Here is a 17,255-nt window from a genome sequence, read left to right as displayed (position 1 = left end):
CCCAAGTCAGGGGGTGGTGAATTTGGCTTCTCCTCATTCCAGTGGTGGCTGTTAAGCAGAGAGTGAAAGAATGGACCTGGTTTATAAGCTCATGTCTCTGTGAGACTGGATTATAGGAGGGCAAAGCTTATGCAGAAATTCCTGATGGGAAGCTAAGCTGTTATCGCAGTCCTGTGAGTAACTGTGAGCTTGGGTGGTGGGGCAGAGAAGTGCAAGATTTGTACCGAAAAGAAAAGGCAAGGTTTGCTGAAGGATCGGGCATGGTGCTCCAGAGAAAGGAGTCAAGGAGGATGCCAGAGTCAGGCCTGCGCAGTGGGAGGGGTGGGTGTGGTTAATTTCTGACAGTTAGAGGGGATGCTGTGGGGTGGGGGGCTGGAGCAGGGCGGCGTGGAGGCGGGCGGGGATCAGAAGCTCTGTTTTGGACATACTCAGCCTCTAGTAGTTCCTAACCGTCTCCTCATCCCAAGAGGAAGTGGCCCATCAAGTCTGGAACATAGTAAAAACAAGTAAGTAAGTAAGTACGCAAGTAAATAAAGCAACCAAGCAGCCAACTAAGCTATATTCGGTGCGAATACTGGTCTCCATGTTTCTAGACCTAACGGCCATCCTATAGAGGGCCTGTCGGTCTTGAGTCTATACGCAGAGATCCGTGCAAATCCGCAAGTGGGTTGCAATGCAAGTTAAAGGTATGTATTCAGTGCCTGTAGTGGGAGTGCAGGGGTGAGGTACCTGACCCAGGTTTGGAGCTGTGGGGAAAAGGACCCGGTCGGTAGAACGAACTCCAGAGTGGAGCCCCACGGGGAGGAACCACCTTCTGCCCCCACACTCCTCTGTAGCTGTCCTTGCCAACACCAGCAGCACCCCCACGTTGCAATGTCCCCCCGATGCTTCTCAGGACCTGTCTGTCTTACCGTCCTGGCCGGTGACGTCTGACACGAGGAACCACTCCCTCCCTGGAAACCCTTCCCCTGACGTCTGCGCCGAAAGCCCTCCGCCGTTTCCTTCCCCCGTCTGTTCTTCCCGGGGCTTCTCTTTCAGCTTCTAGGCTGCAGTCCTCAGGACCTGATCCCGGGTCCCCTTCGGACACTGCCAGGGGGCGTCGTCCTCACACGTGTGCCGGCGACACCCAGGTTCCCGGGTCCCACTCAGCATTTGTGGGGACCCAGAGAGCCACGTCCGGATGCCAGTGTGGCCCGCGCTGGAGCTGCGTGAGGCAAAACAGGCCTCTTCCTCCTCAGCAGCCCTGATGTCTGCTCTTCTGCCGGAGAAGGAGAAGTGGTCCAGGGAGAAAGAATGAGGCTTGGCCGTTCGGGTAGCGCTGGGGACGGAGGTGGGCGGCTCACACCGGCGGCCGCCCGATCGAGCTCACCGCGTGTCACTGTGCCCGGGGCTCCCGTGCGTCCTCCCCCTTAGCCGTGTCTGTCCAACGACGCCCAGCGGGGCACAGACACCACCAGGCGGCCCTGACGGCATCGGGCGGCTGGTCAGTGAGAGGAACCCAACACCCGAGCAGGAATCCACCCACCGTCTTTACGTTGGGTTTGTAAGCACCGTTTCCTTTACTGAAGGGTCTCGACGCGTGGGCAGCACCTGCCGCAACGAGCCGTCGGGTCTTAGTGCTCTGAGACAGCAGCCCGTTCCTCCAGCTCACCGTTTGGAGCGCGGGCAGGCCGGGCGGTTCTGCTCACGGCTGCACGCCCTTCCGGTCAGCGAGGAGGCCGTGCTCCTGGACGTTGGCAGCCTGTCCACTGAGGTGACAGAGGAGATCGGGCCACGTCCCTCTCATCGTCCGGCAAGCTATTCCAGGCTTGTTCATACAGTGACCGGCAGGGTTCCCAGAAAGAACGCCGGCGCCCAAGGCTGCTTCTTCTTCTTCTTTTTTGCCATTTAATTTAATTTATTTTTTTAATTTTCATCCAAGTTGGCTAGCATATAGTGCAACAGTGATTTCAGGAGTAGATTCCTTAGTGCCCCTGACCCATTCAGCCCATCCCCCCCTCCCGCAACCCTTCAGTAACCCTCTGTTTGTTCTCCATATTTAAGAGTCTCTTCTGTTTTGTCCCCCTCCTTGTTTTTATATTATTTTTGCTTCCCTTCCCTTAGCCCTCATATGAGTGAAGTCATATGATATTTGTCTTTCTGTGACTGATTTCACTTAGCGTAATACCCTCCAGTTCCATCCACGTAGTTGCAAATGGCAAGATTTCATTGTTTTTGATTGCTGAGTAATACTCCATTGTATATATATATATATACCCCATCTTCTTTCTCCATTCATCCATCGATGGACACTTGGGCTCCTTCCATACTTTGGCTGTTGTCGATAGTGCTGCTATAAACATGGGGGTGCACGTGTCCCTTCGAAACAGCACACCTGTATCCCTTGGATAAATGCCTAGTAGTGCAGTTGCTGGGTTGTAGGGTAGTTTTTAGTTTTTTGAGGAAGCTCCAGACTATTTTACAGAGTGACTGCCCCGGTTTGCATTCCCACCAGCAGTGCAAAAGAGAGCCTCTTTCTCTGCATCCTCGCCAACATCTGTTGTTGCCTGAGTTGTTAATGTTAGCCATTCTGACAGGTGTGAGGTGGTATCTCATTGTGGTTTTGATGTGTATTTCCCTGATGATGAGTGATGTTGAGCATTTTTTCATGTGTCGGTTGGCCATCTGGATGTCTTCCTTGCAGAAGTGTCTATTCTTGTCTTTTGCCCATTTCTTCACTGGATTATTTTTTGGGTGTTGAGTTTGATAAGTTCTTTGTAGATTTTGGATAGTAACCCTTTATCTGATATGTCGTTTGCAAATATCTTCTCCCATTCTCTGGGTTGCCTTTTAGTTCTGCTGATTGTTTCCTTCGCTGTGCAGAAGCTTTTTGTTTTGATGAGGTCCCAGTAGTTCATTTTTGCTTTTTGGATGATGAGTTTTGTTGAGCATTTTCTCATGTGTCAGTTGGCCATGTGGATGTCTTCCTTGGAGAAGTGTCTATTCCTGTCTTTTGCCCATTTCTTCACTGGATTATTTGGTTTTTGGGTGTTGAGTTTGATAAGTTCTTTGTAGATTTTGGATACTAACCCTTTATCTGATATGTCATTTGCAAATACCTTCTCCCATTCTGTCGGTTGCCTTTTAGTTCTGCTGATTGTTTCCTTCGCTGTGCAGAAGCTTTTAATTTTGATGAGGTCCCAGTAGTTCATTTTTGCTTTGGTTTCCCTTGCCTCCAGAGACGTGTTGAGTAAGAAGTTGCTGCGGCCAAGATCAGAGAGGTTTTTGCCTGCTTTCTCCTCGAGGATTTTGATGGCTTCCTGTCTTACATTGAGGTCTTTCATCCATTTTGAGTTTATTTTTCTGTATGATGTAAGAAAGTGGTCCAGGTTCATTTTTCTGCATGTCGCTGTCCAGTTTTCCCAGCACCACTTGCTGAAGAGACTGTCTTTATTCCATTGGATATTCTTTCCTGCTTTGTCAAAGATTCGTTGGCCATACATTTGTGGGTCCATTTCTGGGTTCTCTATTCTGTTCCATTGATCTGAGTGTCTGTTCTTGTGCCAGTACCATACTGTCTTGATGGTTACAGCTTTGTAATACAGCTTGAAGTCCAGGATTGTGACGCCAAGATTGCTTTGGGTATTCGGGGTCTTTTCTGGTTCCAGTGTGCAAGGCTTCCTAAGGCCCAAGTCAGAATTCACAAGTCACTTCTTCCATGTTCTTTGGCCAGGGCATTCACTAGACCAGCTGGATTCGAGGAATGAAGGAACAGATTCTGGCTCTCGACAGGGGGAGCTGCACAGAACTGTGGCCATTTCTGCAACCTGCCACAGGTCTCAGCACTCTTGACCCTCCTTTCATTCTGAATCTGATAAGCTTTTTAACTCTTGGCCTGATTTTCAGTTGTTTTTACCCCCTACAAAGTAGTGTTTCCACCTAATTCATTGCTTCCTAGTCACAAGTCCTGTGAGCTTGGAAACGATATATATTAATTTAGCAACAAAACGAGACACCCGGCTGGCTTATCAGTCCATAGAGCACATGCAACTCTTGGTCTTCGGGTCATGAGTTCAAGCCCCATGTTGGACCTAGAGCTTACTTTATTTTATTTTTACTTTTTTTTTTTTTTTTTTTTTTTTTTACTGTTTATTTATTTTTGAGAGAGAGGGATACAGAATCCAAAGCAGGCTCCAGGCACTGAACTGTCAGCACAGAGCCCGATGTGGGGTTCGAACGCATGAACCGTGAGATCATGACCTGAGCCAAAGTCGGACGCTTAACCAACTGAGCCACCCAGGTGCCCCAGGCATAGAGCTTACTTTAAAATATAAATACATAAAATTTAAATTCAAATGTAGTGACAAACTTGTGAGAATTACGTGTACACAGGAGTAAATACGCTCTGACTTGAAGGGGATCTCCTGCAGTTTGCCGTGCGTGGGATGGCTGCCGGGAGGCAGTTTTTGCACACCGGTTCTTAGCTCTGGTCCAGGTATGCGACAGAGCACGGTGCCCACTGTCGGGTAAGGTCCTAAAAAGGTCAGACGATGGTAGAACTTCAGGGGCTGAGAAGGGAAGGAATTCATGTCTGGGGCTGGATAAAAGGAGGAAGTGATTCATCTTTTATGCTAATTTATATTGCCATGGCTTTAGTTCTAGTTGGATCTGTCATAAAATACAGAGACCGTAGAGTTATTTATTACCCCAAGACTGCGGAGGAAGTGAGGGGGTGTGATTTGCATCAGCTCTGACCCCTTTGGCTCTGAAGGAAACAGAGCATTAATTTTCCCTCGTGAAGTGCGGTGCAAGGTCTCTTTCCCATCTTATCTAAGCAAGCCCCTCACTCTTTTACCGTTTTTTAAAAAAATTCTCTTTCTTTTCTACCGTGTTGGCATCACAACCGCTCGTTAATTGTGTGTCATGACAGCCCTCTAAGCTTGAGAAACTTCTCTCAGAGTCGGACAAAGTCAGCGTCCAACCAGAGCTTGCTGATTTCGAAGGAACTCCCAAGCAAGTTCGAAAAATGTGAAACTGTGACTTAAAACAGCATTGACATTTTGCTTGAAGTTCTTAGGAGAGGATGGTGTCTGTCTAGAGGATTTAAAACAGACACACATCTGTCTGATTAACAGAGAAGCAGGTCACGCATTTCCGGAAACCTAACATTCATGGGAACGATTATCACCTTGGTGACAATAGCAGAGGGGGGAGTCCAGCAGAGGTCAAGCCATGGTCAGAGAAAGACTTTGTCATGGAACTCTTTTAGCTGGGACAGCCCCAGAAAGCCCCAGAAGCCACTGGGGTTCGCTCTGCAAATGCTGGGCCCTGATGGGGCTCGCCGTATGAAGAATGAGTCTACTTTTGGGGCACCTGGTGGCTCAGTCGCTTAGGCAAGCATCTTTGGCTCAGGTCACGAGCTCACGGTTCATGAGTTTGAGCCGCGTGTCGGGCTCTGTGCTGACAGCTCAGCACAGGTTCTGTGTCTCCCTCTGTCTCTGCCCCTCCCCTGCTCACACTCTGTCTCTGTTTAAACAAACATTTAAAAAAAAAAAAAGAATGAGCCTACTTTTACCATCACATTTACTAACATGTGTGTACTCTCCCCCCGCCCCTAATAATTTCAGCATAACTTTTTAAAGAAAAACAGTAATCAGAGTGCATGTAGTTTTTCATAGAATTTTTAAAAACTTGATGCTTTTAGAGTAATTTTTGAATAACAAATCACAGTGCTGATCGAGGAGAAACAAATGCAAATATTTTCTCTCTCTTCCAGTGACCAAGAGTCTCTAAAACTCTTGAGCTGGGAGCAGAGGGGCATGGAATATCCTTTCAGTAGGACTTCGTGTCACCTCGTTGTTGAATCTGGTCTCAGGCAGAACTATCAGCCAGTCTCCCCTAATGAGTGCTGCTAGGTATATACTGAGTATCACCGCTGAGTGCTGACAGTCTCGCTTCGAACAAGACGAACGAAGTTTCTTCCCTTCGTAGAATGTATGCTGGAAATAGCTGATAAGCCGATAATCAAACAAATGGTACCCATGTCAAATAATGACAATGACTAGAATAAAAAGAAGAGACCGAGGGGGCAGTAGGTGACCCGGACTGGAAGGCCCGGTATCATGGGTGGCCACGGCTCTTCTCCCTGAGGAGGTGACGATGGGGTTGAGATCTCTGTGGTCCGAAAGTTGGGGGCCTGGGGGAACAGCTGTCAGGCAGCCAGAACAGTGGCCGCACTGGGGGTACCGGCTTGGCGTGTCCGAGTGATGGAGAAGAATCCCGTGCGGGTGTGAGTGGCACAGACAGGGTGGGGAGGAAGCAGGCAGGAGGCTGTCTGGGGGCCGTGGGTCAAGGTCAGAGGCAAGAACACGCAAAAAGCGTCTGATTTCTGGCTTTCGCTCTGCTGTGGTGCAGAGCATGGGTTCTAGAGTTAATAAAGGGAGTCGGGGGCCCTGTGAGGAGCCTACAGGAATCTGAGACCGCATGGGTTGTGACTTTGTCTAGAAGACGGCTAGCCACCCGTGGCCGTGATGTTTACGTTTAAATCAACGAAAGTAATGAACACTCGGTCCCTCCTTCACATTACCCCATTTCAAGCGCTCAACAGCCGCGGCCGAGTGCACGTAGCTGCTGGGTTGGGCAGCACAGAACACTGTAACGTTGCAGAAAGTTCTGTTGAACAGCGGTCCTTCCGAGCTGTGGGACTATGGCGCTTTCTTTCCAAATTGTCCGTCTGTTCTTTCCAAGGTCTTGATTCCTCTCCGGGAAGGGCAACCAAACTACCTTAAACTTCATTTAATGCCTATTCTTTTAGGAGCTAAGAGTGGAGGGAAATTTTGTACTGGAGAAATTCCTAGCTTTTGCGAATTAATAACCAAGGCCACGAAAGGTGTAAAGCAGAGTCAGACGGAAGATGCAGGGCACAGTCCCCAGAAAGCGGAGGGTCGTCTGGGTGAGGCAGGAGGCAGAGTTCACAGCGGAGCGGAAGGCCCCACAACAGGCCACAGGTGGTCATTTGGGGGAGGAAAGGAAAACCGGACCAGATTGTGCTGTGTCCAGAATTAAGGAAGCAGCAAAGTCATGCCCACTTTGATGAGCACCTGGGAGCGACAGTCTGGCATTGTGTCTGTGTGTCACAGTGTAGTCTGTGGGGCCGCTATTTCCTAGGAGGAGCGGGACCTCACCCCCGCGTGGGATGAGCCAGGAAAGCAGAAGTCGGGGGAGGGGCCGGGGAGTCACGGGCAGACACACTGAGCAGCCCTGCCCCCTGGTCCGGCCGGCGCCTCCAGGCTCTCGGGAGCAAGTCTTGCTGCCCGAGTGGTGCTGTGGGGAGCTCCCAAGCGGGTCTTAGGGACTGTTGCCCGGTGAGGCCACTGCACTGCTGGTCTGTGGGGCGGCATTTAGGAAGCCGAGCCGGGCACGGGACAGGCTCACCCGCAGGCGCCCCTGGTTCCGTCAGTCCGGTGTCTCTGTGACATCGCACCCCAGGAGCAGTCCCTTCCACGTGCCCAGCCTCAGCTGTAGCCCAGAACCTGCTGGCGAAGGGCATCCAGGGAAACCGTTCCCGGCTTTCAGGCAGACACGCCCGCCCGGCACCAGAGACGTGAGGGGCGGTCCCTTGGATTCTCAGGAAAGGAAACCGTGGGTGGGAGAGTGGACCGGACCTGCAGTCGTCCACCTCGTCACTCAGCCGGGAGCTGGCGTGGCCTCTGCCGGGACCCATTGTGGCGCCCGTGTGCTCTCACCGCCCTCCCGCCGCTCTGCCCTTGAACCCGTCTCCTCCTCGGCCTCGAAAGTAAAGTGCTGCTCTTCTCTACTACTGCAAAAACAAGGCACCGGCAGATCTTACCCTGATAAAAATCCGATAAAGCTGTCGTTGCGTATGCCTTGTAGGAAGGATCGAGATAGCGCGTCCTGCGGTGAAAACAAGAGTAAAATATTCTGAGAACTGTAAAACTGTCATCCTTTCTCTAAATGACTTAACCCAACAGACGGGTGGTTTTCAATCACTGGCCTCCTTTTGCAGGCATGTGAAAGCCAAGATCTTTTTACGGTAGCGGGAGGAGCGCCGTCCCTCCCTGGGCTCGGCCCCGGCGCCAGCCGCCGTGCTGACCGCCAGACAGCGCCTGCCGCCTCCCACTGTCCCCGGTCACCAGCGTGAGCGGCGCCTGCCCGAGCTCGGGCAGCCAGGAAGGAGCAGGACTGAGATTTGAACCCGGGTAGGAAATTCAGACAGAGGGAGGATAAAGGGGACACCTGGAGGCTGAAAATTCCCCAAAGTGGGCGACGGAGTAATTTGAGGTGAGCAGCCACAGCATGTGGGGCGTCGGGGCTCGGCAGGTGACGCCACGGCCGTACCTCCTCCAAGGTGGCTCCTTCATCTCCCATACATTCATTCTCCCTCTCTCTCCCTCTCTTGCTCTCCCCTCTTTCCCTCTCTCTCTTCCTCTGTGATAGAATGTTCCATTTATTCGGCCAACTGTTAAGTCCTACTCTATGAGCAAACCCTAGCCCATGCAGGGGGTCTCTGTAGACACACCCAAATGCCCCTCTTCTTCTTTTTCTTTTTAATAATTTTTTTAAGTTGATTTATTTTGAGTGCGAACAGGGGAGGGGCAGAGAGAGAAAGAATCCCCAGCAGGTTCTGCAGGGTCAACACAGAGCCCGATATGGGGCTCAAACTCACGAAACCGTGAGATCATGACCTGAGCCAAAATCAAGAGTCGGACGCTTATTACAAAACTGTAACCATCAAGACAGTATGGTACAGGCACAAGAACAGACAATCAGACCAATGGAACAGGATAGAGAAGCCAGAAATGGACCCACAAACGTATGGCCAACGAATCTTTGACAAAGCAGGAAAGAATATCCAGTGGAATAAAGACAGTCTCTTCAGCAAACGGTGCTGGGAAAACTGGACAGCGACACGCAGAAAAATGAACCTGGACCACTTTCTTACACCACTTTTCTTATATTTCTGTCTCTGCAGGGTCAGGTGTGGATCAATGGCTTTAACCTTGGTCGATATTGGCCAGGGCGGGGCCCCCAGGTGACTTTGTTTGTGCCACGGCACATCCTGGTAACATCAGCCCCAAACACCATCGTGGTGCTGGAACTGGAGCGCGCACCCTGTGACGACAACGGCCCGGAACTGTGCACCGTGGAGTTTGTGGACAGGCCGCTCATCAGTGCTACTCCCACCTCCAGTCATCCCCTGCCAGACCTGTCTGATCGACACTCAGGATTGGACCGTGTCTGATGGCTAAACACTGTGACCCTTTGGAGTTTCAGCCTTGCACATACCTCACGTATCCCTCGCGTAACGCCAATATTCCCTGGAAAGTCCTATTGGAAAATAGATTTAGTGCGGGTGTTTTCTCCTGGGGTTTTCCGGGCGGCCTCGCGGTGGCTGGCAGGGGCCACAGGGGACGCGTGATGAGGGTGGCCACACGGTCATGCACAATGAGTCCGCACAGTCGAAATGGAAGCTTCAAAGGTGTTCCTGATTTTTATTTTGAGAGAATCATGTTGTCTTTTTGTTAAATAAAATTTTATTCAAATGACGTTAACTGTTTTTAATGTTGAGCAGGTATTAAATTATAGGTTCTGATTTAAATCATAACTAGACTTGAGTGGGTCGAATAAGCCACTTCACTAACTTGCGGTTCAAAGGAATGGAAAATAGTCTTGGTTTGATCTACTGGACTGCTGCTTCTCTGATCCTCATTTGACTTCCTTTTGTGTTTCTGTGATGTCAACGAGGTAGCCCACGAATGCAGCTCAAAACCATTGTGCGAACGACCTGAAGCCTCAGCAGCTGGAGAGGGTACATAGTAGGGCACCTCTGCGCAGTAGGATATCACGTAGCCACGAAAATGGGACGTAGGTCCGTATATGAAAACGCTCTCATGGTGTGGTGGGTGAAGAAAGCAGATTACCTTAAGTTTGGTCCCATTCTGTGTGTTTAGACAAAAGAATTGCACGTACGCACACAACACAGGCCTGAACACACGTCACAGACACACATACGCATGAGCGTGCGTGCTGTGTACGTACACAGATCACGGCCTTACAGAACAGGCGTGTCCTGCCGTGGGGCAGTAGCTCTCATGGGTTGAGCCCTTGACCTATTCCATGTCTGGTTCTGAGCATATTTAATGCGCTCGTCCCTCACAAGGACCAAGGAATGTGCCATCACCTTCCCCGGTTTGCCCAGCCACACAGCTGTAAGTGGTGGTAGAGACAGGATCTGAAGCCACGTAGCCTGGTGCCAGCTTCTAGGCGCCCTCTGCACACGTCCCCCACCAACGCATGCTCATGTTCCCCCGGGAAAGAATCGGAACAGCATAAACCAAAATGTTCATCGATCATACCGGGGTGGTAAGCGTTTGAGAAAGAGTTCGCTTTTTCCTTTTGCCCACCCGAGTTTTAAATCCTTTACAGAAAAGATGCGCCATCTGCTAAGGGAGGAAGAAAGGAAAGACTTCTGATGCTAATCTGCAGTACATCTCCATGATCGTGTCCTTTACCCTTCTCGTGGACACCAGTGACGAATGTGGGATTCACCAGGGAGAATCACAGCTCCGGCTGAGTCAGCTGGCAGGAGGCGTCTCTGGGTTGAGACTAACAGAACCTAGAACTTTCTTTAGGACTGTTTTCTGCAGTATCTTTGTGTAGATGTCCTGCATTTGATGTTTGAGGGACACCATGGGGCGAAGGAGGTGCTGCGTAGACTTAGGTCATCATTTCTTTATCTTTCGCTGCTCGTTACCGACAACTTAGAAAACGAGACTCCAGAATTGTGCCCACTTACGAGCTTCGGGAAGAAACGTGAGACGGTTCCTTGTGAAGCATTATGGATGTTGGTAAGTCGCACCTCCGCTGTTGCAGGTACTACCTGTCGAGGCTCCAGAAGGCTCAGGCAGTGGAGTGGGATCTCCTCACGGGAGCGTGTGCTTCCATTCTGTTCGCCCCGTCTTCTGAACCACACTCAGGTAGGCAGCAATAAGCCCGCCTGACACATGAAAACGTTGGAGGCTTAAGCAGGAGGCGGAGTCAGATTCCGATCTCGTCTGTCTCTGTCCAAAGCCAGTGTTCTTTCTGTCTTGTCAGTGTGAGAGAATCTCTCCCACAGCACTGTGACATCCCTTGTCCAGGATGTCATGTTCCGGAAAACCAGAATTCGATACATAAATTGTACCACCCATGACTCTGCACACCCATCCAGCTCTCCATACTACCTTGGGGAGGTATTCATTTCACCTTCTGCGATGCCATTTTTTTTTAATGTTCATTTATTTTTGAGAAAGAGGGAGACAGAGCATGAGTGGGGGAGGGGCACAGAGAGAGGGAGACACAGAATCCGAAGCGGGCTCCAGGCTCTGAGCTGTCAGCACAGAGCCCGACGCGGGGCTCAAACTCACAGACCGTGAGATCATGACCTGAATTGAAGTCCGACACTCAACCGACTGAGCCACCCAGGCGCCCCTATGATGCCATTTTTAAAATACATACCTCCTGGCACTCCTGATTTCTTAACTCTGTGTGTGGCTGCTGCCTCTGAAAATAATAAGAGCAGTGCCTTTATTACCTGCCATGTAAACCTTTTACATTAAATTTCTCTTTAAGCTGATTTTAATATTCTGGGACTTTCTGAGCAGGCCTGTGCTAACCCAACCCTAACACCAATGGTCTTGGAATATTTCCATATTCTCAATCCTTGTGATGAACATTGTGGCCTTTTCCTTTGTACCCTTGGTTTAGATGTACCCCAGATTTGTACACCGTACAGAACATCTTGTTTTAAATTTTTTTTAATGTTTGTTTATTTTTTGAGAGAGAGAGAGCGAGAGCACGCACAGGCAGGGGAGGGGCAGAGAGAGAGGGAGACACAGAATCCGAAGCAGGTTCCAGGCTCCGAGCTGTCGGCACAGAGCCCGACACGGGACTTGAACCCACGAACCGTGAGATCATGACCTGAGCCGAAGTCGAATGCTTAACCGACTGAGCCACCCAGGCGTTCCAGTGGTTGAGCATTTGAAATGTTTCTGGTTTGGGGCTATCAGGAATACTGATGGTGTAAACATCCGTGTACGATTCTTTGCGTGATCATAGGTTTTCACTTCCCCCGAGTAGAATTGTTTAGTCAGATGGTAACGTGTTTAACTTCTACACGTTTAGTCACATGTTTAACTTTTTAAGAAACCCCAGACAATTTCAGACGTCTTTGAGGCTAGCAAAAAAGGAAGAAGCAGAAGAGTGCTGTCCTTTCTGGAGTTGGCAGCCCTTCCTCTGTCCTCCCTCTTCATCTGGCTCCACCCCTCTTCAGTGTCTCTCTTTTTGTCTCTGTCAGTCTGTATTTCTCAGCAAATCCAGTTTATTGAGGATGAAATTGTTTGGCGCTCATCTGAGTTTGGGTTTTTTCCCTTGTTTCCCCAGCAAGCTGTGTATCTTCTGTCAGATGACACAGCTAGGAAATGATCTTGTGTGGTCTTTGTTCCTTGCCTGAGGAGGAAAAAAAAAAAAAGTTATTTCCTTTCTTTTTTTTTTTAAGTTTATTTATTTGTTTAAGTCATCTCTGCCCCCAAAGTGGGGCTCAAACTCACGACCCCAAGATCAAGACTTGCATGCTCTTCTGACCGAGCCAGCCAGGGGCCCCGAAAGTCATTCTCTGAAACCACTTTTTTAGTCAACGTGAGGGATTCTGTCTGGTCTGTGGTAGAACAAATGGCTGGTGTGAACCAGTAACCCGTGGGCTGTGAGGAAAGTCCAGTCAACATCCCGACAACAGGAGGGAGGCGGCTCTGGGTTTGAGCCCCGGCCCTGCTCTCGGTCTGACCGAGCAGTGCTTTCTGGGCTGTCCCTTGGCCTCCAGCCTCCCGGCAATGATGTTGGTCAACTGGACACCCAGCAGCCTTGTAAACGCCCCAGGAAGAGTCAGAACAGATCTCCCTCCAGACAGCGGCTCTGCTTTCATCTGGAGGGGCTTTCCCACACGCGAGGAGGCCCCCCACCCGCCTCAGTCTTCTGAACTCCCAAACCAGAGGCGCTGCGTCCCTGGGGGAGACAGGACAGGCGCCGCGACAGAAATGCGGGGTCCTGCTCCCGTTCTGTCACTTAGCACTGGCATGAGCTCACGTGACTCACTGAGAAGCTTCAACTTCCCCACCTCCGAAGCATGTGGGGTTTCAAATCCTCACGGGGTTCAAATCCAATCCAGTAACCTAAAAGCTCCTCAGGCGGGACTTGCCATGTAGTAAGTGGGTTGGATTCCGACGCTGGTTGGATTCTTCCCCGTGACTTTCCCCCGCAGGAACTGGTAAGCCGTCGTCTGGAGGCCTGAGGGACGAGGGGAGAAGAAATGCCACCTGGGACATGCCATCCATTCCCTGTGTCCCCTTGAGTTCAGTTCAACAGCCTGGTTCTCCTGACCAACCGCTGTGCTGGGCTGAAGGGCGCAAAGGGGAGGAGACAGTCTAGGATAAGGCGTGGACACAGATGCGAGGGGCACGAGGAGGTTCCACAGAAAGCGTGAAGGTGCATCATCTGTCAAGACCCTCCAGCATTTTTTTAATACCTTTTTTTCATTTTTTTTAGTGTTGATTTAGTTTTGAGAGAGAGAGCAAGCAGGAAAGGGGCAGAGAGAGGGGGACAGGGAATCTGAAGCAGGGTCTTTGCCGACAGCAGAGGGCCCGATGTGAGGCTCAAAGTCACGAACCATGAGATCGTGACCTGAGTCAAAGTCAGATGCTTAACCCACTGGGCCACCCAGGCGCCCCAAGACCCTCCAGCGTTAACATGACCCTGGGGGAGGGGGGTGGAGAGAGAGGCAGTGCCTGGAAAGCCACACCAGCCTATGGAAAAGACCCTTGTTCCCAAAACCCGAGTAGGGCCCCTTCCGCCACAGCAGCCATCGAAGAGCAGCGGCCGAAGCTCCGCGCTACCCGGTGGCCACGGGGCGTGACGAGGGCCACAAGGTGACCGGGAACGTGAGCAAGCGACACACAGCTGCCCACGGCACCTCACCGAGCACACCAGGTTCACGCGGGATGTGATTCAGGGGCGTGCACCTCTGTCCTGCGTGAGCAGCTCTGGGTCTCCCAGGACAAGTGGACCCTCAGCTCTTCACGGAAAGGGTGAGACTCACCTCCACACCAGGAGGAAGTGAGAAAAGCTGAGCAGGGCCCCACCCACCAGTGGGAAAGCTTCCAAGGCCTCCAAGGAACACTGGGCCCGTCCTCCAGCCCTGTGCGCGGTAAAGCCTTTACAGAGGAAGGATATCTCGTTCCGGGCCCGAAGGGCGTGTCTCATTGTGGGTTGTTTTCGTTGTCGTCTGTAGTTGTGTATGAGGCATGTCAGTGAGTTTGTGTAAATGGCACAGAGCGGCCATTTCGTGTTGGACGTGATTCTACAGGTCGGAAGTCCGGACGGGCACGGGAGGATGGCCTGTCTTTGTTCTGTGATACGTGGGGCCTCTGCCGGGTACGGAACCATCGGGACTTTCCTTCCCTCGTGTCCGGCTGGGATGACTTGGAGTCTGAGCTCAGGCGGGACTGTCCCTGAAGCACCTGCGTGTGGCCGCTCTGGCTCCTTCGGCGTGGCGGCAGGTTCTGAGAGCGTAAGCTTTCTAGCAGAACCCGGTGCCAGCTGCCTGGCCCTTGGAGACCCAGACTCAGGAGGCACACCCAGATTCAAGGGGAGGGACCTTAGATCCTACCACCTGATGGGAGGAATGGCAAAGGATTTGTGGCCATTAAGTAAAAAAGCAACTCCCATGGACACGTCGTGCTGGGTTGTAGCCCGGTGAGTTGTGCGCGTTTGCATCAGCCCACCGCACGCCCGAGGGCCCCCGGAGCGTGAACGGAGGCCTATTCGGCCCCGGCCCGAGCCCCTCCTGGGCAAAGCGGAGCGCTTGCTCGGCCCACGGTAGGTAGGTTCAGCCCGCGTTGAAAGAATGGACTTCCGCTGTCTCTTTTGCAGGTAACCTGGCCCCCGGTGGTCCTGCCGAGTATTAACTCAAGGGGAATCATGACGCTGAACACGGACCGGAAACGCCCGCTGTGAGCCAGCCGGCAGCCACAGCATGTGGTGGCACCAGGCGACGGGCACGGCCCTTGGAGCCCAGGCTGGGTCCCTCCTGTGTTGTCTTGGCTGACATGTTTTGATTGACATTTCTGAGCAAGAGGTGTCCAGTTGACCTCCGCTTTGCTCTAACTTTCACCAGGCAGCGGGATCGTCTCCCCACACGCGCGGGCTGCTCCACGCACCTGTCCTCTTTTCCGCGGCCTTAGAAATCACGACGTGTCCCGAGACGTGCCAGCGAGGGGTCCCCGGGGTTTCGGGTCCACTTTCAGTGTGCTGAGCGTGCTTCTCAGCTGTAACTCTCAGACTGGGCTTTTTTCTTTCTTTCTTTCTTTCTTTCTTTCTTTTTCCATTTACTCAGTGTCTATTTGGTCCTTAGGCCAAACCCCCTGCTACTGAGTAAGACACGTTCCTGCCTCTCAGGGAGCACAGAGAAGTGTAAACGGACAACGCGACATTGTGCTGGGAACACGGGGCCCCGGGCGAGACCAAGGGTGCTGTGACACGGGGATCTATTTGCAGACTCGGTGTGGAGTCGGGGTCGCTCGGGGCTAGCTTCCCAGAGCTGAGCCAGATGGGGAGTAAGAGGAAGGAGAAGGGGCAGCAGGGAAGGCAACAGACGATGCTGCAGGGAGGGAAGCAGTGTCTGCAGAGGTCCAGGGTCTGGAGGGAGGGTGGAGAATTCCAGAAGCTGATGCCGTGCAGCTCAGTCTGACCAGAGTTTGGAGTGCGAGAGATGCGGGGATTGGAGCTCTCTCCACCCGGATGGTAGTGTCCTGAATTTAGTGTCCACACGTCTGTTAACCTCTGAAGTTTCTAGGTTCCTGTCCTAGACTCTGATGGCGTTTTAGCAATGGTCATAAAACAATGACAATAATAACAAATCCGTGCAAAGTCCTTTGAGTGTTTTATGTTGCATCCAGTGACTCTTTGAATCTTTATTAGAACGTTTTGAAGGAATAAGTCAAGGGATATGCAGCCCAGTTTGTAGTTTAGGAAAACCGAGAAGTAGGAGACGTTGTGATTTACCCCACTTGTGGGGGCTGAAACTGAAACTCCAGTCTCTTGCCTACAAATCCCACACTCTTTCCCCATAGACAGGTTGCCTTGGCCGATTAGGCTGCAAGGACACAGTTTTGTATTCCCTTGGAGAAAACGCAAAACACAAAACACTGTTTCAGCCATGCTGCCTGGCTGCCATCAGGCCAGGCGTGACCTGTGGCCCCAGGTTTTGGCGAATGCCCCTTGGTCGTGCGCGTGCGCGGGGAGAGCAGAACGGCCTGCGCAGGTGGGACCCCGGTGGACGCAGGTCAGAAAGTGAGGGATCGTCCCCACCAGGCCTCCATCCCCGACAAAACCCACCGTTGCAGAGTCTGGCCCTTCATTGGCCCTTTGACCCTCAGCAGACTCCCCCAGGAGCGGAGCTGAAAGGCAGTGTTCACTAGAACACATTGGCCTTCCAGGCCCTGTCCCGAGGTTTGCAGGTTCACGTTCGTCTTGTTACAGACTCTACAGAAACCAACGTGGTTGTGGACGGGATTCTGACTGTTCAGGAGGACGGAGGTGGAGGGCGGAGAAAGGAGCCTGAGATGATCATCTGATTTTTTTCCCAACTCTGAACACCAGCATTTCACCTCTTTCCAGCTAGGAAGGAGTCTCCCATCACAGGCACTCAAACAGAGCGATGCTTTCGGGAATAACCACCTCCTCAGCCGTGCGTGTGCGGCAACGTATAACACGTGTAAAATGTGTGCACCGGGCCGCGGGAGCACCCGGCCCGGAGCCCCTCCTCACTGAGTAGGACCGTTCAACGTCGCCTCGGTCCCACATGCTCCTCTTTCTGTTCGTACCAAAATTCAGCCATTTTCTGCTCCCGTGTTTTTCTACGCTGGATCTAGCCCTTCTTCGGCGGAGAAATTCTATCGCTGAAGTCCTTGGTCTTTGAACCCGAAAAGTCTCCAAGATCCATTCTTTATGGAAATGCCGTTCATCTCCAATGTGCTCACAGAAGTGCTTACAGCCTGCATCTCTCTGCTTAGTCCCGGACAGCCATTCATTCGTTCATTCATTCCCTCGTTCATTCAACTATCAGTGAGTACCTAATGCGTGCCGGGCATTGAAGACAAAATGGTAACCACTTTACCACCCTTCTCTCCATCTTTTTTTTAAGAACATAGAGCTACTGTCAATAG

At 51.6% G+C, this 17,255-nt stretch overlaps 1 protein-coding gene across 2 annotated transcripts in view; it reads left to right on the top strand.

Annotated features, from left to right (window-relative positions):
- Positions 1-11,614, top strand: part of GLB1 (galactosidase beta 1) — an 88,373-nt gene extending 76,759 nt beyond the window's left edge. Inside the window, exon 16 of one of the 2 annotated variants that reach the window (XM_060638141.3) lies at positions 10,873-11,614. In XM_060638141.3, coding sequence (XP_060494124.2) covers positions 10,873-10,965 — 93 coding nt within the window. In that variant the 3' untranslated portion in view covers positions 10,966-11,614. Of the gene's footprint in view, positions 1-8,971; positions 9,546-10,872 lie in introns of those variants that run through there. The other variant, XM_060638140.3, reaches the window with a different exon arrangement.
- Positions 11,615-17,255: the final 5,641 nt, after the last annotated feature.

This window comes from Panthera onca, chromosome C2, assembly GCF_046562875.1.
Source record: "Panthera onca isolate mPanOnc1 chromosome C2, mPanOnc1 haplotype 2, whole genome shotgun sequence".
Taxonomy (NCBI): domain Eukaryota; kingdom Metazoa; phylum Chordata; class Mammalia; order Carnivora; family Felidae; genus Panthera; species Panthera onca.
The sequence above is the reverse complement of the archived record's forward strand: the minus strand, read 5'-3'. Positions and strand labels throughout refer to the sequence as shown.